A 20,445-nucleotide genomic window follows, 5' to 3' on the forward strand; every position below is an offset into this window, starting at 1 on the left:
GAAATGAGAAAATTGGAAATGAAATAAGAACTATGGAGGAAAGACTTGGAGAGAGAACTGACAGTTTAATGCAAGAGAGACAAAACATTAAGTTACAAACTCGGTGAAATTAGAATAGGTCAAATAGAAGTTAATGACTGCATAAAATGAGAAATATTAGAGCAAAGTCAAAAAGATTGAAAAACTAGAAGAAAATATAAGGTCATTACATGAAAATAAAATAGCATTAGTAACTCTTTGCCCTTATCTACCATTTTGTGAAGTTGTTTAAGCTTTTTAGAAGTCACCTGATTTTGGAGAAGCCACAAGATTGTTCCTCCTCCCAAATGTCAACTAATTTAAAGAATGTCAAAAATCTCCCTCTCCCTTTCACCTCAGTGAATCCCCTCCACCCATCACAAGAATACTCTCCCACTCAGATCTTCTCCACCAATAAGAAACTAGGTATCTCAATCCCTGTATCCCTTTTTTTTGTTTTTGTTTTTTTAACTCCTTCCAAATTGTATGAAAACCCTGGTTCTGGATCCTTTGCTGCCAAAAACCTTGGACCTAATTTGTTTTTATAACTACATGCCTTGCTAAATAAATTATTTGTCTGGATAAAACTCAATTTTAAAAAATTCCACCATAACAGCTTTGGCAACCATGAAGGGATTGAGACCCAAGGAACACTCTAGGGAGGTCTGGTAAGATTTCTATTTAAGGACTTCCATGAAGGAACCACCTGTCCCTAGACCACCATGTTCTTTGAAATCATATTCCCAATGAGGATACCATAGTATATCCCCTTAGAGAAGATGGAAACAGGGGAGGCTTCTATTTAGAAGGGGTTGACTAAAGATAGGCTCTAAAAAGGCATGTGTGTGTGTGTGTGTGTTTCTATATATTTAATTGGATTAAAGATTTTACACATAAAATTGCTTTGATAATTATAAGGAAAGTGAAATTATTTTTGCTATTTGAAGTTTCAGTCTAATAATATTGAGAGACAGAAGGACTCATTTTCTAAGAATCATCTATCTGAAAGCCATGACTAAAAATAGAATCTGGACATCTTATATCAATAAATGATGAAAGAAAATTACCTTGATGTAATTAGAATAAGAGGGCTGGGTTAAATGGAAAGAAGCTCTAGGTCCCTCTTGAAAAAAAAAATTTTCAAAAGAAAACTCCCAGGAACACCATGATCAGAATCTAGAGTCTGGATCAAAGGAAAAATACCTAAGCAGCCAGAAAGAAAGAATTCAAGGAACTATAGTAACCAGGGAGCAACAGTCAAGCATTACACAAGATTTAGCAGCTACTACCATAAAAGAATGGAGAACATTAAATACAATTTCCCAAAGGGCAAAAAGATAAAGATTTACAACCAAGAAGAACTTGTCAGAAAAATTAAGTATAATCCTAAAGAGGAAAATAAAATAAAGACCTTTAATCAAATGGGGAGCTGCCAAGCATTCTTGATGAAAATATCAAAGCTTAGTAGAAACTTTGAAATACAAATTCTGAAGTAAAGAGAAACATGAAAATGCAATACAATTGAGCAATTGGAAGTCTTAATAAGGATAAAATGTTGGCATTCTAAAGAAGCAGGATGGAGGGCAGCTGGGTAGCTCAGTGGATTGAGAGCCAGGCTCCTAGAGATGGGAGGTCCTAGGTTCAAACCTGGCCTCAGACACTTCCCAGCTTTGTGACCCTGGGCAAGTCACTTAACTCCCATTGCCTATCCCATACCACTCTTCTGCCTTGGAACCAATACACAGTATTCATTCTAAAACAGAAGGGAAGGGTTTAAAAAATAATAAAAATAAAGAAGCAGATGATACAAATATCTCCTAACAACAGTATTGTCCTCAGGGGGTCACAGAGGGAGTCAAATACCATGAAGATCCTGACAGTGATTTTTGTAGTTTTGATTCTTTTAAAGGAAATTAAGTAGGTTTGGGGGAGGATGTACTAGGCAAGAAAAGAGAAGGAATGAGGGAAAACTCATTTTCTCCTATAATTGGGAGGGGGGATACAAGTAGAAGTCTAAACAAGCATGTAAGGGGAGCAGATGTTACACTTTCAACTTACACAAAGTGAAATGAAAAGAATCAGGAGAAAATTTTTACTATAAAAACAATTTTACAAAAGTGAGCAATTTTGAAATATTGAAGAATTTTGACAAATATGAAACCTTGTTCCAGAGGACCAGTGATTTCAAATGCTACTGACCTCCTAACAGAAAGATAATGGGCAGGATACGTGGAGTGAGATATTCATTTTTAGGCATGGCCAGTGTGGAAATATGTTTTGCTTGACTATGTATTTATTGCCTTTTTTTTTTAATAAAGAGGGAGGAAGGAGATAGAAGAGAAAAAGTGAGGGCAGATGCTGATTAATTAAAAAAAGAAAATGTCATTTAAAATAAGAAAATGCATGAAGCCAGGAGATGTAGTATTTTTAAAAAACCCTTATCTTCTGTCTTAGAATCAATATTAGGTATAGGTTCCAAGGCAAAAGAGTGGTAAAGGCTAAGCAATGGGGGTCAAATGACTTGCCCAGGATCACACAGCTAGGAAGTGTCTGAGGCCAGACTGGAATCCTGGACCTCTCATCTCTGGGGCTGACTCTCAATCCACCCAGCTGCCCCCAAGATACAGTATTTTATTCAAGGAAAAAACAAAAATAAAAACAACAACAACAACAAAACATCAGTGCCATTGGAACATAGAGTACATGGAGGGCAGAGTCAAATTTGAATTCCCCATGTCAGTGAAGTCACAACCCAAACTTAATTTTTAAAAATAGAGGAAGTGCTATTCTACAGTTTTCCCAGAGATTCTTTTGTATATTGTCAACTTGAAATTTGAAGACCCCAATTTTGCCCCTATCCCTGGAGAACTCATCCCGAAGGAAGTCCCAGACTCACCCACTTCAGACTGAACAATAGACCTTGCATGAAGGGATCCCCCCTCCCAGGTTCAGGAATTGGGGTCTGACCTCCTTTAGTGCTCTATGCTCTCTATTCTGGGAGTATTAAAAAAAAAAAGGACAGTAGCAGAGAGAACCATGTGAATAGTGCCCAAGTCTCTAGATTAGAATAGGTTTTCTTCTCTCTGTCTGCCTTCTCTTATTCAAGTAAATATTAATAAACTCTATGGAAATTAAGGATCAGAGTTTAATTTTAGCTTCAACAACCTTAAAGTACTTGATGATGCCCCCTTAGGTGGGGCTAGCAGACAGTCAAATGTTAAGTACCCTTTTAGTTCTAGAAGTTTCCCCCATCAAATCAGAGATCCTTCCCAAGAAGAGCAACACTGTGCAGGAACCATCCTTTTAGTATCCATTGTATTCAGACACTCCTGGATACCTTCCCTTCTGGCTACAGCCTCTTTCCCAAGCCTGCTTACAACCTGTCAGTGTATGTTTGATCCCCTGAGTTCCCCAAAAGTTAGACAAGATTCCTGGGTTCTATTGTTTCTTTGGAGAATCTTCTAGCATGTTGGTTACTCCCAGAGATACTGTCCCCAGAGCCCCAGGGTTTTCACTGTGTAGTTTTTAGTGCTGGGTTCTGTGATAGATTATTTTGTATCTCTCTTTACTGAGTACCGTTTTTCTAATTTGACAATGTGTACTCAGTACAACAATGAGAAGACTTACCAAGGGGCAAGGCTGATTTTATAAATAGTCATCTACCAACAGACTGTGATATGAGAATCTCCTTACCCAGAAGTCTCTCCTACAAACTGGGGCACAGTACCTGAAATTCTTCTATTAAGATTTCCTTCCTTTCAATCTTGAAAGTTAGTTTTTGGCTATTTGTAAATAGAAGCAAAGATAAGAATTTGCACCACACCTACAGGAATCTATAGAGGAGTAATTAAGGTTAGCTAAAATTCAGGTGTTGAACAAATGAACTTTTTCTTTCTTTCTTTTTGTAAGTGGAGAATGCTCAAGCAGCCAGTCAATTGTCAATGGGGAACTGGTTCCTTTCAGCTCTCCAGATTCTCCTGTAAAGAAAAATAAAACCCTTAAAGTATGACAGATCTCATTCCTCAAAAACTTTTAGAAGAGAAATTTAGGCGTCTCACTCAGCCCTATAACTCCTCAGAAGCTCAGAATACCCTCTGGAATGTACAGTTTTTAAAGGGTCCTTTGGTGAGCTGTGTTAATGGAGCAAAGATAGAATTGCAATAGCTCAAAAGAAGCATGAGATCTATAAATGTATGCATCTCAAACCCAAAAGTTCAAATGGGCTATTTGTGCCTGACCTGTGGAAGAGTTTTCCAAGTTCATATTGGTTTGATCAGCCACAGTTGGACACACTGTACACTGACCCCAACCTGCTAATGCTATTTTGGTTCTCTTTGAGTAGAAGGACAATAACCCTAAAGGAAGGGAGCAGGACTTCAGCTCTTCTCAAAGACCAGATTAACCAAAGGGATTTGAGAGCTAGGCCCTAGAGATGGGAGGTCTTGGATTCAAATCCAGCCTCAGATACTTCCTAGCTGTGTGACCCTGGGCAAGTCACTTAACCCCCATTGCCTAGCCCTTACTGCTCTTCTGCCTTGGAACCAATACTTGCTTTGATTCCAAGACAAAAGATAAGGCTTTTTTAAAAAAGTAATTAAGATTTGAGTCTTACATTTTATAATTACTTTATCAATTGATAATGAAAGATGGTTAGGGAATTTGTTAGATGATAGGTGGAAGTCAAACTGAAATTTAAATTTTACCACATAAATTAGATAACCTACATGTAAAAGAAAAATTAAGAATTTAATATAGAAGTAAAAACAGGGAGCTGACTTTGGAGAAGAGTTCAAGTTCTGCTCCTGACACATGCTTGCTCTGTGACTTTGGGCAAGTCATTTAATCTTTCAATTCTTTAAAAAACTCCTTAAAATTATAAATTGCAGAGAAGATGATGACCTGCATTGATACTATGTGAATCTTCCTCCAGGAATTCCCTATAAGAATGAAATCATAGGACAAATATATATATATATGTGCATATATATATTTATTTATACCTATATATAATATAAGTATGCATATGTCTCTGTGTGTTTATACTTCTAGATCTGTATATATGTATGCATGTATTTACAGACAGGGATCCCATTCAAACCTCACTCAAGATAGTTAAATTTCCAGTGTGAGCATTTACATTTACATCTTAGAAATCAGCAAGCACTACAAATCCATTTTTGTTGATTAATTTTTGGTTTTTTGTTTTGTTTTGCTGATTATCTAGACTTAAGAAAATGGTGGAGAAAATGTTAGCAATGCAGATTAAACCTAAAAGCATATTGCATGAACTTTTAGAAAGCCAGTTCGTTAAACATTTGCCAGGGTACTACTGGTTATAAACATCACATTTGGAGCCAACTACACAGAGGCTTAGTTGCTGGCAGGAGACCTGTCTTATCCCACAACCAGGGAAAAAACTGTCAGTCTCGGGCCATTGGTACAAAGATAAGATAAAAGTCTAACAGAATTATAAAGGACTTACCCAACCACCCTGGTCCATTATATACTCTCGTACAGCTGTGTTCTCATTGATCGCATCCCTCACTGGTCCAGCTAACTGTCTGGCTGTTTGAGGATTTTTCCTAGAGACAGCTTTCAGCAGCTTCACAGTCATAGCCAGAAAGGCCCTCTCATAGGCTAGATTAGGATCTTGGGCACACCATGTCTGGCTGAGTGATTTCAATGTGTTCTGTAGTACAGTAACTACCTAAGGAGAGACAATAAATCAGTAATTAAGTTTCAGGTGCCTCCTAAGCAGCTGACACTGTGCTGGCACTGGGGTTACAAAAATAAAAATTAAACTCCTGCCCTTGAGAAGCTTACAATCTATAGAGAGAGATCAGTTACAAATGTATATTGTGAATTTTAGACTTACTCCACCCTGCTTAGTTTTTAGAATTCTAGCAACCATGAATGTATACACCCCCACTTAAGGATTAAGAGGGGGGAGGAAAGTCTATGACTCATGTGCGCTAGCAAGTGACAAATTAGAAACAACTGACTGACCCCCTGGGCTGCCTAAGCCAAGTTTAAGCCACCATTGGTACATGTGAGGCACAGGAAGAGGTAAAGAATTGCCTATATCTTTCGTGGCACTTCCTGTGAGTTTTACTTGGTGGCTTTAGGAGTTTTGGGCAGGGTTTGGAGTGCTTGTGGCTTTGGTGGACTTTGTTGGTGGAGGTTACTGGGAGAAGCACTGTAGCGTGATTTAGGTGAGGCAGTTTCCCTGAAGGGCCCCTTGGTGAGTGATGTAAAAAATAGACTCGAATACACGACTACAATCCCCATGAGCCTTTGCTCCACTTCCCCAGAATGCCTTGTAATCTCACCTGGGCCGAGATCGAGAAGGTATTTAAGCTGATTCAGACTTTTGAGGGGCTCTTGGCTCTTTTTGGACTTCCGTTTTGGAGCAGGCTCGTCTCTTGCGTGATGTGAGGTTATTTTGTCTAGGCCTCTGGCCTAGGCACATGTTTCTTACTTGTATATTCTTTAATCTTTAGCCTTTAATAAACCTCTAAAAAATATAATACTCCTTGCAGAGAGAAACTAATTTCTACCTGCCTCAGTCTCCCCATCACCCCTAAATTTTAATCTTTACAGATGGCGACCACTAGATTGGATGAGAACTTCTCAAAAAATTTTTAGCCTAGAGAATTTTTTTTTTAAAGCCAAGGTTCTCCGAGATGCTCTTTAGAAAACCATCTTGATCAGCTCCTGCCTTCGGCCCTCTCCGGCTCCTGCTTCTGCTCCTGGCCTCTCACCTAGTGCCTGAGCTGTGCTCCAGCTCCCGGCCCGACCCACCCTCTCTCACCCATCTGGCCTCAGACCCAGCTGACTCACCACCCAGATCCTTGGAGCAGATCGCTCATTGCGACCAGCTGGTAACAGTATTGGCCACATGGGTGGAGGGGAGAGACGAGAGGGAAAGGAGACCAAGGAGACCGGGTAATTTTCCCTTAGGCTAAGCCTCCACGTGGCTGGGGGTATTGGCCACAGGGGTATCAGAGAGGGGAAAGAGAGAAAAGACTAGAGAGAAGAAACAGACTTTTCAAACAGAAACCTAAAAAGCAATGGGCTGTTTAAAAGGATTTTTGACTCTTCTGGCAATTTCATTGATTTCACCTGCCTGTCTGGGAGCAGACTCAGCCCAAAGATTCAACTTTAACTTTGGGGAGGAAAATGGGTGGCCCAGCGAACTGGAAGCCAGGCACAGAGACGGGAGGTCTCTAGTTAAAATCTGGCCTCCGATGCTTCCCAGCTATGGGGCCCTGGACGGATCCCTTGAACCCAATAGCCTAGCCCTTACTACTCTACCTTCGGACAATAGACATTTAAATGGATAATTAAAAAACAAACAAACAAAAAAAAAACCAAGGAACTTTGAAGAGACTAAAGGCTATATTCTAAGGCATTTCAAACTCCAATGGTTTATAAAAAAATCTCTGTATTCTATTGCATTTTTTGTTTAAGGTTTAACTTTGTGATTTTAAATTCATATATTACTGGATTGAATATTATTCTGTGAACTGAAGGTTGATTGAATTTATTTTGAATGTACTGAGTTTTGAAATTCTGTTGTTTTTCCCCTATAACTGTTGAACAAATATTGTTGTGAATAAGCCCATATATGAAAAAACAGCTTTTCTTTTTATTTTGCTGAGGATAGATGGACTTCAGAACTGGTTATAATTGTATTAACAACCTTTGGAAAATTTAATGTGCTAAATACCTCAAATGATTTGATTTTAAGGGTTTTTTAAATATGATTTTTGGAATTTTTTTTAACAATCTGGTTATTTTTGCCTGCCCCTACCACGAGGTAAGGCCCATTCTAGTAGCTGAAGTGAAATGTATTTTATAAACCCCAACCTTCCCACATGTGAATGGAAGTTGGGCAGTTAATCTCAGGGCATTTGTATCCCTATAAGCCTCCAAGAAAAAGGAGCACCCCTTTATTTATGCTCTTCAGCTCACTATTTTACTTCTACCAGAATGATATATAGATTTCTTGATTATGTTCTAAACCCAAGATGAGTTTTACTTTGTTTTAAAAAATATGTTTAAATACCAAGGTTGAAAGATTACTATATTTGTAAAAATTGTGACAAATGTCCATCAATTCGTAGGTTTTAAAAATGTCATACAGCAACTTATGTGAAATATGAAAGTGTGTTTGTTTGCTATTGTAATTAATTGGGCTATTGAGAATTTTGGGGATTTGATATCTACATATTTGTACCACTGTATTTTTAAAAATGAAAAATTGTTAACCTTGTTCAATTCATTTGCCTTCTACTCACAGTGATCATGGCCAGATACAAAGAGGAAATGGATCTCATTTTTTGGTGAGAAAGCCTTGTATTTTATATTTTCTTAACTGACACAGAGTGTCAATGGTTATAAGCTATATTTTTGAATTTTTTAAAGCTCTTTTATTATTATATTTTTCTTGCATGTGCAATATACTTTTTCAGTTTTTTTTATTATTTTTTCTCTCCTTTTTATATTTGAAGCACATGTCACCAGCATTAAGATTTTCTTTAACCTTTTGATTTTTCAGTACTACAAGTGTAAGATACATTTGTCAGCATGCCCAAAAAGCTTGTGACTATAAAAATGATGCCACTAATTATTTAAATAAATTATGGGACTTTGCTTAATGATTCTGTCTGATTCCAGGACAAGATATACACACAAGAGCCATTGCACAGAGCCAAAGAAAGGCCAATCTAGGATGGATTGATGCACGTCTAGGCCAATACAAAGGTCTTGAACCTAGTGTGAAGACTCAAGGTTACTATGTTTAACATGTGTTAAGACATAGGCTTTCCTTGTATCCACACTCACCCTGAAGATACTCACAGACCAGTATCCCTGAAACCTTGGCTCCTACTTGGCTTCTATAATCTGGTCCCTTTCTTTTCTGCCTCTCAGTGTGTGGTACCTTTCTGTAGTCCTGGCACTGACTGGGTAAATGCATCATTACTTAGATCATTTTGATTGGGCCCTGATTGAAGGACCTGTTATAGATTTATTTTTCTTCTACTTGAAATTTTTACACATAAGACTTTGATAGTCTGTATTTTCATCCAGAAATTTTTCTTTCCTTTTGATTTTTCTGATGTCTTTTTAATATCTCTTGCCAATTGATTCATATACCTCATGCATCCCTAAGTGATCCCCTTTTTTTATATTTAATTTATAATTTAATATAATATAATTTAATTATATTTAATCTTTACAGTGATAACGCTGACTCCCCTTTACCTTGACCTTCTGAAGGCACTATACTCCAAGGAGGTCCCTCACCTTGCAGGAGGCCTTGTGGCTGGAAGCTGAGCTAGATTTAATCTTCTGAGAAGGTCCCTTGGCTGAGGCCTCTGAACTCCCCCTGGCTTAGGCCAGGCTGGAGCAGATCTTCTACCCTTTCCTTCTTCTCCTTCTTAATTTCTTCCTTATATTGTAAATAAACCACCATAAAATCCCATACTGACTTGAGTATTTCATTGGGATTGAATTTAAATCCATGGCAACCACTAATATAATATATTCAGTTTCAACCCCTAATTTTACCCCTAACAGTCTTGGGAATTTTACCTAAATTTTACCTTAACAATATGTACATACACACATGATACAAATAAAATAAATTCATACTAATTAGGAAGCAACAAGGCACCAGCAACTGAATTGTCCAAGGAACATTTCATATAGATATAGTACTTGAGACCTAAAGTCTGAAGGAAACTAGACATTCTAAGTGATGGAGAAAAGAAAGGGAAACATTTGAGGCACAAGAGACAGAGCAAGGTACAGAGATGAGAGATGTAGTATCATAGCAAGATGGCCATTTTAGCTAGACTGGGAATAGAAGAGTGGGTTGGGATGGACCATGTTGTGATGGGCTTTAAATCCCAAACAAAGTTTATATTAGATCCTAGACATCAAAAGGAGCCAAAGGAGTCTGTTGAGCCCTTAAGGGAGTAACATCGTTAGATCTGTGTATTAAGAAAAACATTTTGGCTGATGTGTGGCTGATGAATTGTTGTTGTTCAGTCATTTCAGTCATTCTTTGTGACCCCATTTGGAATTTTCTTAGCAATGATACTAGAGTGGTTTGCCATTTCCTTCACCAGCCCATTTTACAGATGAGGAAACTGAGGCAAATGGCAATACAGAGAAGGAAGAGAAGTCCAAGGACAGGGCCTTGGGAGACATTCACAGTGAAGAAGAGGGATATGGATGATGATCCAGCAGAGGAGTCTGAAGGAAACCAAAAGAAAGCATTATTGGAAAAACCCAGAGAGGAGAAAGTATTCAAGATGAGGAGAGAGTGGTCAGCAATGTCTAATGCCACCGAGAGGTCAACAAGAATGGCATCTAAGAAAAGACCATTATCAGATCTGGCAACCAAGAGATTATTGGTAACTTTGGAGAAACTAATTTCAGTTGGATCATAAGGTTGTGAGGAATAAAGTTAGGTTGTAGAGGCAAAGCGTGTCCAGACACAGGATATATTAGGGGAAATTCCACAAGGCCATTTAGGGGAGGTCAGGCATCCAAATGAATGGATTCTGATGCTTCGAGCAAGGGACTGAAAACACTATGTTGGAGAAAGATTTGGTATACTAGCTGGTTTCTCCAAGCCCTGCCTTCTGCAACAACTTCAAGGAAATACTGATTGACCTCATGGAAAAGAAATAATGCATAGTTATGGTTCAAGGAGTCTTCTTGTCTCCTGACTCCTATTAGTATACTGATATCTGCCTGAATGTGACTTCCAAGACCTGTGAACTCTCATCCCTTCATCCATTGCTAATATATCTGAAATTGATCCTCCTTTTGTACTGATTCCATAACTGCAGAGAAGAGAAACTGTGCCCACTCTTAAAGAACAAAACAAAACTAGGCTGTCATGAAGAATGCCTGTGAAAAAGAGTTTGTTTTTTTTAAGTACTTTGCCCCTAGAAAGGGTATCATAAAGTGTCAGCTCTTCTGTCCTTAGATCGTAGTTCAGTCCTCCAGAGCCAACATAAACAAATCTCTTTCATATGATCATCCTTAACATTTGAAAACCTCTCATTCGTCTCTACTAAATTTGTTCATCCCCATTTCCTTCATTTAATCCCCATGTGGCAAGGTTTCTAGTTCCTTCACCACACTCACACCATTCATGACAAAAAACTGCTACACATTTGGCGTGCTAAAGCATGTCTGTGAAGAATTCTATCTCGGGGCTGTAACCTCTTTCCACTTCAATTTGCATTTGGCCCCCACATAGCTGGGAAAAACCAAATTCTTTCTGCATTACCAAAAGGGGGTGAGTTAGATCACTTCTGAGGTCCTTCCCCAGCTCTCTGATGCTTTAAGTATTGTGAAGCTTTAAGAATATGAGTCCCAGCTTCAGACATTTTAGAACAGAAATTGACTGGGTTTGGAGTTTCAGCCTTTCTGCCTTGGACTGCTGCTGTAGAAAAATGGGGTGAATGGAATCATGCGTCAGCTATGGGAGAGGTAAAGGCGGAGGGGGGGGGAAGGGGAGGGGAGGAAAAGAAAACGATCTTTGTTTCCAGTGAATAATGTATGAAAACGACCAAATAAAATAATGTTTAAAAAAAAAAGAAAAAGGGGTGAATCATAGTCAAGGATTAGAAACCTAACCTGTCCGGTAGCAACTTCTTTCATGACTTTTTCGACAGATTCTTCCATTTCTGCATTGATCTGGTCACCTAGCATTTGAAGGCGGGCAGCAATGATTGTCACATCAAAAGAGCTTGGCTCACCTAAGACAAAAGAAACAGTCATCTTTCAGGAAATGCTTATAGGGCATGGGTAAGTACCATCAATATTTTAAATATTTTCATCACCTTTTTCTTATGAATCTCCCTCCTAATAACATTGGGATGATCTGTCATCACCAATAGAGAATCCTTTCACTGCATTACCATGGCATGTCTCCATTTGCAAAAGAGAAACAAATCTAACCCTCTTAATTTGTAAAACTCACCAAAACTTTGGCTAATGATAAACAGAAAATTCTGGCTGATGGTCTTTTTTTACTTCTTTTAAACTACCTAATAAAAAGGGTTGGTGTATGTGTGTGGGGTGGGGGGACAATACTAAAGACCTAAATGGAGAGAACCAAGATAGTTGTGTCTAGTGGACAGAGAGCTTGCCTTGGAGACAGGAAGATCATTCAACGTCCCTGTCCCACTTCTGACATATCCTGGCTGTGCAACTCAGGACAAGTCCATTCACTAATCTCTTAGTACCCCAGGCCATTCTCTAAGACTATTACTTGTTGCAGTGGTGCTGACCTGCTTTAGTACAGACTTCCCAGATGGGATAGAACCAGTCCCTATCCTATACAGCCATAGGCATTACTTACTCAGTCAGGAAGCCTTACCAGAATCTGTGACGTCATTTTGGGGGCCTTGGAATTGGAAGCATCGCTCTTGGAGGTGTCGATTTTGTGCTTTCACTGGTAAACCCAAGAATTCTTCGAGCAGGGATTCCACAATGCACTCAGTTTGCTCCTCAAACGTCTTGGGAGGCTTCATTTCAGATCAGTTTTCAGAGTGTACTCTTTCCCCTAAACTTGTGGCCTGCATTGACTTCAGCAGGAAGTGAGACTAATTAGCCAGCAGGCAAGTAATTTTGCTAGGTAATTCCCACTTACAGTTGGTTGGGTTGTCGTGGAGCCCTGCCCATCAGAATGAGTTTCCTAACAACAGAATTTGCTTATCGAGAAGAGGGACCTTCCTGGTCATGCTAAAGTGAGCACCGACACCCAGAAATCTTGGTGACAAAACCGCCTTATCATTGAGTTGCACTCTTGTCAGTTGCACAGAAATTAATAAGTAACTCTATATGTTAGGCAATATTTCCTTGAAGTTGAGTAGGACTCTGCCTGTTAAGGATCTTCTCAGAGATGTCCTCTCTAAAGGACTTCAAACTCTACTTAGTCTGAACACTTGGCTCTTTTAGGCTATGTCAAACTGATAGAAGAAATTGCTATTTTTTATAACTGAGTCTCCCTCCCTGACATCTGCTACTGTGACTGTACCAAACTCCTGTTTGATCTTTAAACAACCTTGACTCTTCCAGCCTTATTCTATATTACTCTCCTTCATACTCCCTCACAGGACACAAGCCATGGTTCAGGGAAACTGGCCTTTGGGTTGTTCTTCACACACAAGACACCATCTCCCATCTTTAAACCTTTGTAAAGGCTAGACCTCACTCCTGGGATTTTAGTAAAAGGATAACAGCACTCTCAGCTATACAGTGAGTGATCAAGAACATTCTGGAGAGCATAGGACAAAGCATGCTACCCATCTCCAGAGAAAGAACTGATGGAGTTGGAATGCAGATCAAAGCAAGCTATTTCTCACTTTAGTCTATTTGTTTTTATTTTAGGATTTGGGTTTTATAGGAGTCTTCTCTTACAACAATGACCAATATGGAAGTATGATTTGTATGACAATGCATGTAGAACCCAGATCAAATTGTTTAGCATCTCAGGGAGTGGGGAAGGGAGGGAGACAATTTGGATCCTACAATTTCAGAAGATATATGTTGAAAATTATTACATTGTTATTATTATTAATTGGGAAAAGAAAATATTAAAAGAAAATAAAGGGGGGAAAAGATAGTAGTTAACTGATCTTATGGATGGCTCTTCTGGTACAAGAACAATCCACCTACAATATGGTGGACTTTGAGGGTCCATTTCTATATGTTATTGATATATATCTCCTCCAGACTTTAGCGCTTCATTATGGCCAGGAGGGATCCCTGGATTCGAGTAGGTTATGTCATTTTAGAGAAAACTCTAGTAGTCCCTCTGAAGCTGGAAAAATATAGCCCATGATCAGCTCTACACCAGTCATCTGAAGACCAACTTCACAATGATGAGCCAGAGAGGTTCATTGACAAGCTGGTTGTTGGGGAATGAATCTTCCAAGTGTGGCAACTTTCAAAGGGAAAGACATGCCAACAAATATACAGATCCTTGATATCATGGAGAAGAGTCTTTCCTCAGTGTACCGTATTGTAGTATACTAAATATTCTGGTTGAATGAGTAGCTCTTGGAACCCTTAGTTTTGTTTACAGATGTAACTTATATCTCCTAGAAGGGACCTTAGAGAGATTGTCTAGAACATAACTCTTATTTTATAGATGAATAAACTATAAAATCAGAGATTTTATGACGTCTCCAAGGTCATAGGGGTAATAAGTACCAAAGCTAGGATTTAAATGCTCCTCTTTGATTCCAAAGCTAGTATTTTTTCCATTATATCACACTACCACTATATTCCTTCATTGCCATTATTACAATAAAATATCTTCCAGAAAATTAGATCATATCAAAGGAAAATAAGATATTTTAGTTATAAGAAACAATCATATATAAATATACATTATGTTCTAGGTCATTTTATTTTTTAATTTAAAAAATTTAAACATACTTTTTCATATTTATGATACATTTTCTTTCCCTCCCCCTTCTTAATAATTCCACTGGGTTATACAAATGTTATATAATTTCGTACCTATTTCCATGTTATTCATTTTTTCAGTAGAGCAATCTTTTGAAACCAAAACCCGAAACCATGTATCCACATAAACAAGTGATAAGTCATGTTTCTCTTTGTGTTTCTACTCCCACAGTTCTTCCTCTGGATGTGGATAGCGTTCTTTCTCGAAAGTCCCTCTGAATTGTCCTGGATCATTGTATTGCTACTTGTAGCAAAGTTCTAGGTTATTTTGTAACCTAGCTTTAAAACAGAAATGTCCAAATTGGCGTAGTTCCTCTATCCATTCTGACATGTCTCTGTCCCAAGATGATTTGTGGTAGCATGCTGAAAATCTTAAGGAAAAGATCATAACAAAATGTTAAAATAAAGTTTAGAGCTAACATTTCAGAACAGTCATGATTCAGTTCCCCCTTTGATACCCCATCCTGCCAAGGATTCAAAAGGCTTCTTTCTTATGATCCATGTCATAGCCTTGAATGCAAAAGAGAATACTGCCCTTAGGTGGGTTATACTACCAATCATTCCATGATTGTAGAGAGGCGACAATCTCAACTAGATAAGAATTAGCACAAATCATTAACCTTAAGCTATTTCCCTAAGAAAGGCTTTCTGTTCTTGGCCTTCTACATACTTTGAAACAAGGAAAAGTCTTGAAAGAACTTTTCAACTAGAGAAACAGTTAGTTCTTAGTATCTTTAGCTGAACTAAAAAAGAGGTGTTTAATATGCTTCCACAACTATAATGGAACATTTTCTGTAGCATGTAGATTTCTTTTTTGCTCCCATGTTTCAGGGTAAATATTTTGTTGACTTAAACTAATCCTTAGTAATTAAAAAAATTAATTGTATTGATACCTTTTATTTGTTATATCACATGCATTTCCCAAAATCTCTCTCTCACATACTTACCTTCCATCTTAGATCCAAAACTATGTATTGGTCTAAGGCAGAAGAATGGTTTAGGTGAGGCATTTGGGGTTAAGTGAGTTACCCAGGGTCACACAACTAGGATGTCTCTGAGGTTTGAACCCAGGACCTCCTGTTTCCAAATATGGCTCTCTATCCACTGAGGCACCTAGCTTCCCCTTTGCCCCACAAATCTATCTTTGACTAGCCCCTGCCTTGTTAGAAAAAGGGAAAGGGGATAGGGAAGCAATTTAATAAAATCAACCAAGACATCAAAATAAAAAATCAAGTCAAATATATATACCACAGTACCACAGTGTATCAATCTCTGTGTACAATGTTTTCCTGGTTCTGCTCCCTCGCTCTGCATCACTTCCTGGAGGTTGTTCCAGTTCCCATGGAATTCCTCTACTTTATTATTCCTTTGAGCACAATAGTATTCCATCACCAACATATACCATGATTTGTTCAGCCATTCTCCAATTGGAGGGCATCCCCTCATTTTCCAATTTTTGGCCACCACAAAGAGTGCAGCTATGAATATTCTCATACAAGTCTTTTTCCTTATTATCTCTTTGGGGTACAAACCCAGCAGTGCTGTGGCTGGATCAAAGGGCAGACAGTCTTTTAGCACCCTTTGGATATAGTTCCAAATTGTCCTCCAGAATAGTTGGATCAATTCACAACTCCACCAGCAATGAATTAGTGTCCCTACTTTGCCACATCCCCTCCAGCATTCATCACTTTCCATTGCTGTCATGTTAGCCAATCTGCTAGGTATGAAAGTTGTTTTGATTTGCATTTCTCTGATTATAAGAGATTTAGAACACTTTTTCATGTGCTTATTAATAGTTTTGATTTCCTTAACTGAAAATTGCCTATTCATGTCCCTTGCCCATTTATCAATTGGAGAATAGCTTGATTTTTTGTACAACTGGTTTAGCTCTTTATAAATTTGAGTAATTAGACCTTTGCCAGAGGTTTTTGTAATGAAGATTGTTTCCCAATTTGTTGCTCCCCTTCTAATTTTGGATGCATTAGTTTTGTTTGTACAAAAACTTTCTAATTTGATGTAATCAAAATTATTGATTTTACATTTTGTGATTTTTTTCTAGCTCTTGCTTGGTTTTAGTCTTTCCTTTCCCAAAGATCTGACAAGTATACTATTCTGTGTTCGCTTAATTTGCTTATAGTTTCCTTCTTTAAATTCAGGTCATTCACCCATTCTGAGTTTATCTTGGTGTAGGGTGTGAGGTGTTGATCCAAACCTAATCTCTCCCACACTGTCTTCCAATTTTCCCAGCAGTTTTTATCAAATAGTGGGTTTTGGTCCCAAAAGCTGGGATCTTTGGGCTTATCACAGACTGTCTTGCTGAGAATAACTTTTTTTAAAAAGGAGAAAAAGACCAGTTCAGGAAAACTAACCAACATATCAATAGGTACAATTACTTTGTTTCAGTTCTTTGCCACCATAGAAAGCAGTGCTATAAGCATTTTAGGTGAACAGAGGACTTCCCTTTTGTCTTTGATTTCCTAGGAGTACATACATAGCAATAGGATCTCTGGATCAAAAGATGGGACATTAGTCAGTTTTTTAAGCATAATTCCAAATAACTTTTCAGAATGGTTGGACTAATTCACATTTCCACCAAATAAATTCATTTACTTGTCTTCCCACTACTCCTCCAACACTATTTCCTTCTTTTTTCATCTTGGCCAAAATTATGGATGTCCGGCATTGTCTCAGCATTGAGTTTGTAATTCTCATTTGTAATGTAGAACATTCTTTCATATGGTTGTTTATAGTATGAAATTCTTCCAAAAAATGTTGCTACAAACCTCGTGTATTGGAAGCCTGGGAAAAAGAGGAGAGAGCTGGGTAGCTACCCAGAAGGAAAAATGGTGGCTCATTCTATATTTGTACCTCTAAATGTATATGCTATAGAAGAGAAATAAAAATAAGCAGCCAATGAAACTAAATTGGCTTCCCATTTATACTACGCCTTCTCTTCAATATAAGCTCACTGAAGAGCAGCCTGCCTGTTTGCAAATGGGCATTGCTTCCATCTTACTATAACCTGTCATTATGTTGCCTGGCACATAAGAAGAATGGAATAGTGGAAATGGTACAGTTTGAGAAAAATGAATGTTTATTTGAAGAATTCATCTCAGGACTTTCTTCTTTTTTCTTTTGAACCCTTACCTTCCATCTTGGAATCAATACTGTGTATTGGCTCCAAGGCAGAAGAGTGGTAAGGGCTAGGCAATGGAACTTAAGTGACTTGCCCAAGGCCACATAGCTGGAAAGTGTCTGAGAACAGATTTGAACCTAGGACCTCCCATCTCTAGGTCTAGCTCTCAATCCACTGAGTCCAGATGCCCCCACAGGAGTTTCTTCTAAAAATTGGGGTGAGGAGGCAGCTGGGTGGCTATTACCTAGCCCTTACCACTCTTCTGCCTTGGAACCAATACACAGTATTGATTCCAAGACAGGAAGTAAGGGCTTTTAAAAAATAAACAAATAAATAAAAATTAAAATTGGGGTGATTATAATTTTAGGGTTGGTTCTGTGGGAAAATATTTAAATTTAAGAACATTTCTCATCAATTGAAACTTTTGGCTCATCTGTTTATGACCTGGCTGAGACAACAGCAATTATTAAGATTGCTAGGAAAATGGAATATGCTACAAGCCAATAGATTTGTAAAACAGCCAGATCACCATGTGCTTTCAAAAGCAACACAGAAAACAGACCTAAGCTAAGAAGAAAGAAGGAAGGAACGTGAGAGAGCATTTAATAAGTGCTTACTATGTGCCAATCACTGAGTATGTAAGTACAAAAGATAAAGACAGAAATAAAGCGGAGAAGAGATATTAAACAAGAAACCCCTGCAAATCTGGTGCCCCTAGGAGAAAGCACTGCGATCTGAAATGCATCCCCAGGAGGTGCTGTTATAGTCAGCTTAAGTCTAACCTCAAATTCATGGATCGCCATCGCCAAGTCCAGAAGATGTGAGTGTGCAAAGCACTAGAAGCTGAAGTGTTTCCTATCACCTTCAAGAAGTTGCAAATGACCATAACAAAAAAGTCACAATGGAAAAATACTGTCGTTGATCCAGAGAAGGTGTATAGTTGAATCGGATATTTTCTTAGTTTCCTTTCTTACATTTGCTAGTTAGTCACATAATCAAACTGAAAGCACTCGAAGCAATTTAAATGCTTGACACCAAGGTCAAGACAGACCTGGAAACAGAGCAGAGCTCGACAAAAAAACTTCAGAGTCTTTGAAAATGGAAACTATATTGAATGTATGATTCAGTCATTCACATAATCTAAACTAGCCAAGTAAGAATCTTGTGCAGATATTTTCTTTTTAAATTTTCAAAATCTGGCACAGACCATTCCCATGAAAGCATCCAGGTCTCATGTTGGCACTTTAAACTATTTTTTAAAATGTCAGAAATCAGCCCAGACTGCTCTAGTTTGTAGGGTTTCTCCAGAATTTCTAAGAGCAGGTGTTTTCAGCAGTCTAGCCTGGTCCACAGAAGTTTGTGAAATAAAATGATTTTTCAGGGTTACCAGTTCATTGGAAAATGGCACTCTAAAGAAATGTTTTCATGATTTCATGAAGTTATTCAACAGCTAATTTAAAAGAAAAACCACAACCTTCTGTCTTAGAATCAACGCCAAGTATAAGTTCCAGGACAAAAGAATGGCAGGGGAGGTTACCGATGACTCACTCAATGAGCTAGTGTGTGGGGAAACACCGAAAAATCCAAATACGAGGTGGTGATAGCTTGATGTAATAGGAAAGCTTGCCTGAAAGCACGAGTTCCAGTCCTGGCTCCGTTCCTTTCCTGGGAGCCGGACCCTGGCACAAGTCCTTTGTTCTGTTTCCTCTCCTGTAAAAGGAGAGGATGAAAGAAGCCCTTCTCGAAGGTCTCCAGGTTACAATCCTGAAACACAGAATAACTAGCCTTTTTTTTTAAGCCCTTACTTTCTGTTTTATTTTTTTTCCATTTGAATTAGTTTATTTAGTCAATTTAGAACATTATTCCCTGGTTACAATACATAACTAGCCTTTTTTTTAAACCCTTGCTTTCTGTTTTATTTTTTATTTATTTTTTCCATTTTAATTATTTAGTCAATTTAGAAGATTATTCCTTGGTTACAATACATAACTAGCCTTTTTTTAAACCCTTACTTTCTGTTTTATTTATTTGCATTTGGATTATTTAGTCAATTTAGAAGATTATTCCTTGGTTACAATGCATAACTAGCCTTTTTTGTTTTTTAACCTAGCCTTGATGAACCGAATACACTGGATTTAAACACAGAAACTGGAGGGGCAGAGATGGAGAGCCAACGCAAATAAATAGCAAGTCTTTCCAACTTTTCAACACCTGTCACCACACCCAGAGGGAACAGGTTTCCAGGACACAAGCAGGACTCCATAAACTGTAAAATGACCAACACCCAGGGCAAAGGTTCCTTGACGAAGCAGGGCAAAGACTTCCTCCCAGTCCTGTTTAGTCAATGTTTTCCCCTGTTCTTTTATCAGCATTTGACGAGAGGAGGCACCGGTCAAACGGGGCCTGGTCAGAACCTGCAGAGACCTAACAGGAGAGGGGCAGGGAGGCCACGAGGGGAGGCGCTAGGCTGTAGGAGGGTATCTCGGCTCGCCAACAGCAAGGAGGCAAGAGGACCTAAAGGAGCCTCTGTTGAGGCTAGGGAGGTCCAGGGGGCTGGCGGCTCCATCCTGGCCCTTTCAAAGGTCATGGCGTTAGTCTTAGAGGAACTGAAGTATAAAGGAGAGGAGCCGGGCAGGGCAGGCCTGGGATTTGGGTGCCCGATGGGGCAGAGCCTGATTCTGAAAAATAAGGCAAAACCCAGCGTTCACTAGAATCAAGCCGGAGAAGGTGCAGGAAAGTGCACGGCTAGAGCCAGTAAGAGAAGACTCGATTTCCCATCCGTGTTGATC

General features: G+C 38.6%; 1 protein-coding gene across 1 annotated transcript; it reads right to left on the reverse strand.

Moving 5' to 3' along the window:
• Nucleotides 1-1,417: 1,417 nt before the first annotated feature.
• LOC100033166 (bcl-2-like protein 15) lies at nt 1,418-12,736 on the reverse strand. The gene is made up of 4 exons (XM_001382000.4): nt 12,425-12,736; nt 11,680-11,801; nt 5,501-5,725; nt 1,418-3,995 (listed from the first exon to the last, which is right to left on the reverse strand). Exons 1-4 carry the CDS (start codon nt 12,576-12,578, stop codon nt 3,978-3,980), a joined length of 519 nt encoding a protein of 172 aa, XP_001382037.2. The 5' UTR covers nt 12,579-12,736; the 3' UTR covers nt 1,418-3,977.
• Nucleotides 12,737-20,445: the final 7,709 nt, after the last annotated feature.

Source organism: Monodelphis domestica, chromosome 2, assembly GCF_027887165.1.
Source record: "Monodelphis domestica isolate mMonDom1 chromosome 2, mMonDom1.pri, whole genome shotgun sequence".
NCBI lineage: Eukaryota > Metazoa > Chordata > Mammalia > Didelphimorphia > Didelphidae > Monodelphis > Monodelphis domestica.